Raw genomic sequence first — 6,000 nt, 5'->3', positions numbered from 1 at the left:
GCACTTACATACAATTACTATATGTAGCAAGTCTTCATTATGCAATTTTCCCCCTAAACCTTTCAAAAGCTTGAGATGAGATAGATAAGCATGCCAATACATTTTTGCTGCAAGATCATACCTAGTTTTGAATATATTAAAAGTTCAGGTTTTTGAAGTTGTCCATCTTTTTTAGAGTCTTTGAAATAGCTTGAAAATGTGTGCATACTTAACATCCATCTCACAAAGCAATATACATTGCAACCTTTTCAACACTTCAAATTGTTAATTAATCACACGTCCGCATCAAAAGTTATGATCTCCGAAAGTTGGGTCTCCTTAAATTAGAAATGCAAAAATGTGCTAAACACATATGTGAGCTATAAAAAGTAGTGACTTTTGAAATGTCAGTTTTTCTAGATGAATTATTGTCTTGTGGTTTATTTTATATTATTATTTAAGTTATTTCTATTAATTTTTTATAACCATTTAAAGATTGAGAAAGTTTTTACGTTTAAAGATTAGTGTAGGAAGTTATTCAACTACTTAACTTAATTACTCAAAATTTGAAAAAGATCGTCCTAAAAGACATGTTTGATTATTGTTAGACCTTTAGATTTTTCTTCTTCATACATCTTAAATATTGTTTATTTAATATTATTATTTAAGTTATTTCTATTAATTTTTTATAACTATTTAATGATTGAGAAAGTTTTTACATTTAAAGATTAGTGTAGGAAGTTATTCAACTACTTAACTGAATTACACAAAATTTGAAAAAGATCATCCTAAAAGACATGTTTGATCATTGTTAGACATTTAGATTTTTCTTCTTCATACATCTTAAATACTAAATTTTAATTTTTGGAAAAAATAGAATTACTTAACAAAATTAAAAGAGTTAAAACAGAAATGATATTTATTTTACCATCTAATTTTGATTTTTGATGGTAGGTCAATAGAACATCTCCTTATAAATTCGTCTTAAATACTATGTTTGATCTTCAAAAAAAATTGAATTACTTAATTAAAAGGATTAAAACATGATACTTATTTTATCTTATGATCTAATTTTGATTGTAGACCAATAGAACATAAAAATTAGATTTGCTTCTGGGCTCTTTATCGCAACCATTAAATTAGAAAAGCGAAGTACTTCGCAGTAAACTGGGCTTTTTAACGTAACAGTTGAACATTGAGCAATCTCCAGGAAGGGGTCGTAGAGTGTAGAACACAGAAGCCAGGCTAGGGCTTCATTTCATAGTTTATCAGCAAGCGATACTCATTTGCATTCGACTGTCAGCAATTTTAAGCTCAGCAGGACGAATTTCTTGATAGTAGGAACAGGTTAGTGATGTCTACAAGTGATTAAATCTTCAAACCCTCTTCAGATGTTCTTATAGCATTTGAATCTGTCGGGTTCTTAAAATTGATCTTCAAATTCTGTTGATTGTTTGTTTAGTGTGCCTAAATTTTCAAATCCTTTTTTTTTCACACAGCGTTTCAAGCCATTTAATTTCCAGAAAAAAAATGGTGAAATACTACTGAAATTAAAATTTTCCACAGTCCGTTGAGCCTTCTTGACGTTTCACTTAAAATTTCAAAGTCTTGTTGAAATATTATTTATTGCCGTTGGAGCTCGCGGAATTTCCAGTGAGAGATCATGGCGGAGCACTTGGCTTCGATATTTGGGACTGAAAAGGATAGGGTTAATTGTCCATTTTATTTTAAAATCGGAGCATGCCGTCATGGCGACCGCTGCTCGCGTCTTCACAACAGGCCTACAATAAGTCCGACGCTTCTTTTGTCAAACATGTACCAGCGGCCGGACATGGTAACCCCAGGGCTCGATCCCCAGGGCCAGGCTTTAGATCCCCGTAAAATTCAGGAACATTTTGATGAATTTTTTGAAGACATATATGAAGAGCTCAGCAAATTTGGGGAAATTGAAAACCTGAATATTTGCGATAATCTGGCTGATCACATGGTGGGAAATGTCTATGTTCAGTTCAAGGAGGAAGAGCAGGCGGCTGCTGCATTGCAAGCTCTTCAAGGCAGATTTTACTGTGGTCGCCCGATCATAGTAGATTTTTCTCCTGTGACGGATTTCCGTGAGGCCACCTGCAGGCAGTTCGAAGAAAACAATTGCAACAGAGGTGGATATTGCAACTTCATGCATGTGAAAAAGATAGGGAGGGAGTTGCGCAGAAGACTGTTTGGACACTATCGGAGATTCAAAGGTGGTCGGAGCCGCAGCAGAAGCCGAAGCCTGAGTCCCTTGCCTCGGTCTCGCCGATCATACGATGACCGTGGTAGTGGAAGGAGAAGTGGTGACCGTGATGATCGAGGAAATGGAAGGAGGAGTGGCGATCGTGATTACAAAAGTGACAGGGACTATCGGCGGAGTGGCAGTGGCAGTCATAGGCCTCGGAGCCCAAAGCGGAATGGAAGTCCCGCAGCCAGGGATAACAGTGCTGAGAGAAGGGCTAGAATTGAACAGTGGAATCGGGAAAGAGAGGCACAGAATGGACCTGCTTATAATTCCGGTCATTGATTTGTGCATTGCTTTGTTTAGAAGTGAAGGTGCAGACAGATTAGCCGTTGCACGAATTTACTATATTTTCCTTGGTGAAACCTGTGGGTTGTTCTCCAAATGCTAAGGGCGTTGCTCTGGTTTGCAAGGTAACAACTGGGGAATCTTGGATTGCAAGAAGCGTGCAGTATGCACCTTTAATTCTCTGAGCACTAGCTGTGGATTTAATGTTGCAATGAATCTGACGTTTTATCTTTCTCTTTTTTTGAATATCCTGGAACTGTTATACAATCCTTGTATAATTTAGTTGTTCTCATATTCAAAGATATTCTGATTATTGAGAAGTTATTTCTGTAGTTTTCAAAATGTGAACAGTCAAATCCATAGAAATGAAATTTTCTTTCTGTGTTGTGTAGTAATGAAATCTATTTGTCGACTATGTGTTGAATGCCTCCAATATTTCACATTAAAGATATAATGCGTGTTTAGAATTTGGGAAACTAAAAGTTGTATACCTCCGTGCTTAACTTGTTTTTGAATGTTCCTTTATGTTTGTTGTCATTTTTGTTTTGTTTTAATTGTACTTTTTTTTTGTTTATCAAAATGTGATAACAAGTTGCATTGTATGCGGTGAAAGGTTCAAGAGATTGATTGTTGATAAGTGAAGCTGATGTTTATGACTTGATCCTGGTTGGATATAGCTTTTCTAATTTTGTGATGGGTAATGGGCTGAAACCGAGATTATTATTAAGATTCGAACCCACAACTTACCGTTGTGCTGTAGACTATTGCTTGGATAATAGTTTTTCTATTATTAAGATGCTTCTGATTTTATTTTACATATATGTGTTTTTGGTCAAATTTTTTTGGGCAAATTCCTACCAGAGTGGGTAGCTCCCTTACATTATATATCTATGATATATATGATATTATTCATTGTGTGTTTTTCATGTATTTCTTCATATTTGGTATGCTATGCTATGGTGGACATATTTAAGATTGACTAATTCCAAGTTGACTGTTCTCGTTGTTTGCGGTCAGAATGTTTTGTAAATAATCATTTTGTCCCTTCCCATTGAATCTAGGATTAATAGCGTGGAATAATGTCAAATACAACTGGAATATTAAGCATAAAACTTTCATGAGTGGGATTTTGTAGATTTGGTTGAATGTGAAATAAGTAGAATTCTCAAGAATCATAAAATTTCAAGTAAGAATGAAGGGAGATAGCTAGGGACTGTTAAAATGGCTAGTGGTTCTATCTCAGATCTTAAGTGATTTCTTACATTGCTGTTGCAAAGGTCTCAGTGGCCACATTTGTTCAATATTTACTTTTGCAAGAACTGCAGGTTTTGCATGTGTCCAAGAGTCGAGAAACTTACATTGCCTTGACAGCAGAAAATAAATGTGTTGATACGAAATCGTAATCAAATGAGTCTTATAGACCATTTTTGTGATTTTAAAATTGCATTGAAACTGTTGTTAGAACTTTGCGATTTTCCATTTATTATTTATTTCATTGACCATGTTTGACATTGAAATTTGTGTAATCATTTTTCTTCTAAGTTCGATTCTTATGAATTTTGAAGAATTGCTGTCTTTTAGGATGTAAAATTGTAAACCATGAGATTCAGTAGAATACATTTTATCTTGTCTATTTTAAATTTGAAGGCTTCTTTTTTGATGTGCTTAGCTTTGGAAGGTTTGATGATTATCCTTTTCGTTGCTTCAAACATAAAAGCAGATTGATATGGATTTTCTGTTGAAATATTCAACATCTTATTTCTCAGGAGTCATTGTTTTGAATCCTTATTCTGACTTCTGAGAAATGTAAAACAGATTGTCTATATCCTGTTTTGAGAGTTTATTTTTAGAAATGCTTGTTTGTTGCCCATATGTTATTTCCAGTTTCCTTCTTGGTAACTGTTTTCAAACCTTGTTGACCAGATTTTTTTTGGCTCGGTCATAATACCCATTTATTAATAATTCAAAAGTTAAACATTACACAATAAAGGAGTTTTGAGCTGATAAACCACAAAAGTACCAACCACATTTCTGCACTTGAGAGTCTCTCTCCCTTATGATTCTGTGCCTTGTCCTCATTGAGCGTCGTGGCCTTGGAACCAGAACCTCCAGGAGTCTTGCCTGTCGCTTCAACTCTTCAAGCTCCACTTCAACATGCCTCAACTTCAGCAACAAATTCAACGTCTCCCAACCCGTCTTGGCCTCCATGAAGTGATCATTTTTAGTGTGCTCATCCAACCTCCAAACAAAGGGTGTCAATTTATTTTCACCCAAATCATGTTTGTATTCAAACAACTCACTGTAAAATCCTTACTGATCCCAGGTACTGCCCACTCCAGAATTGACTCCAAGCCAACTGAGATCTCTGCCGGAACAATTGTTTCCATAATCCTTCTGACATTCGCTGTTGGTTTACCAAAATGGACTCCCCATGCCATTATCATTGAATAGACATTCCAACTATAGCCCTCTATTCTATTATTGGGCAACTGGCAAGCTGGATGGTTGAAAGGCCACCCAGAGGTTGTAATTAACTTCCCCTCCCCCCTATATAGAGTAATTGAGTAATTGGAAGGTTGTAACTATGCCGAGCATCCGAGAATAGTGATTGTTCTCTGTCTATTGGTAATCTGGTCGAAAATCTAACCCAAAATGAGGGAAACACACCTAGTAAGATGGTCGTCCGTGAAGAGAAACATGCCATCAAGCCTTTTCTTTGTGACTGGATCAGAGAAAGGGTTCTGCTGCTTAGCTGCATTCTAGCAATCACCAAGAAACTCTGCAACTCCTACTACACCAATTCACCACAGTTTCACTCTCAAAACATCAATAATGACAATTTTTTTGCAAGGTTTAACAGCTTTCTTGTTCCATGCACACATTAGATTCTCTGTCCATATTACTCTGTCTTATCGGCCAACTCAAAGTCATTAAGAATCATCTACTGTACGTCGACAACTCATTCTGTCACCTTTGTAATTCTTTCTTCTTAAACGGCTACATATTTAAAATCATTTAAAAAATTAAATGATAAAGTTGAAATGTCTTCCAGTCTAATTTCTCCGTTGCTAATAAAAGTTTATGCCCAATCGGGTAACCAATCAGCTTCTTGTTTCCCCTCTCTTTTCATATGTGTTATCTTATAGTCAGTTATTGATGCGAACTCATCAACAATAAGGTGCACATGCTTCTGAAGATGCCATGCCTCTATGGTGCCTTTGGTAATTGCTTGAATGATGAAAAGCGAGTCACCTTCAAGGTGTAACTTTGTTGCTCCCAAACTCTTCGCTATCTTAACTGCCACAAGTGCAGCCGAAGCCTCCACTGCATTATAATTTCTATCCTCCAATTTTCTTCTACCAATAGCTATGATGTTGCCTAGCCAACCCCAGACAATGAAACCCGCACCTGAAGGCCTGGTATTTCCTTTGGAAGCCCCATCAAAATTCAGTTTCTAACAACCT

The 6,000-nt window shown here is 36.1% G+C and overlaps 1 protein-coding gene across 4 annotated transcripts in view; it reads left to right on the top strand.

Annotated features, from left to right (window-relative positions):
- Nucleotides 1-1,058: 1,058 nt before the first annotated feature.
- The window catches only part of LOC149563655 (splicing factor U2af small subunit B-like), a 28,529-nt gene continuing 23,587 nt past the window's right edge, over nt 1,059-6,000 (top strand). The window contains exons 1-2 of one of the 4 annotated variants that reach the window (XM_089826816.1): nt 1,059-1,326; nt 1,546-2,936. In XM_089826816.1, the coding sequence (XP_089682942.1) occupies nt 1,643-2,533 (891 nt within the window). In that variant the 5' untranslated portion in view covers nt 1,059-1,326; nt 1,546-1,642 and the 3' untranslated portion in view covers nt 2,534-2,936. Of the gene's footprint in view, nt 1,327-1,478; nt 2,937-6,000 lie in introns of those variants that run through there. The other 3 variants (XM_089826815.1, XR_016364106.1, XR_016364107.1) reach the window with 3 other exon arrangements.

This window comes from Cupressus sempervirens, chromosome 4, assembly GCF_028749045.1.
Source record: "Cupressus sempervirens isolate cs-2001-9-10 chromosome 4, ASM2874904v1, whole genome shotgun sequence".
Lineage (NCBI taxonomy): Eukaryota > Viridiplantae > Streptophyta > Pinopsida > Cupressales > Cupressaceae > Cupressus > Cupressus sempervirens.
Note: the sequence above shows the minus strand (reverse complement) of the source record. Positions and strands in the feature narration are given on the sequence as shown.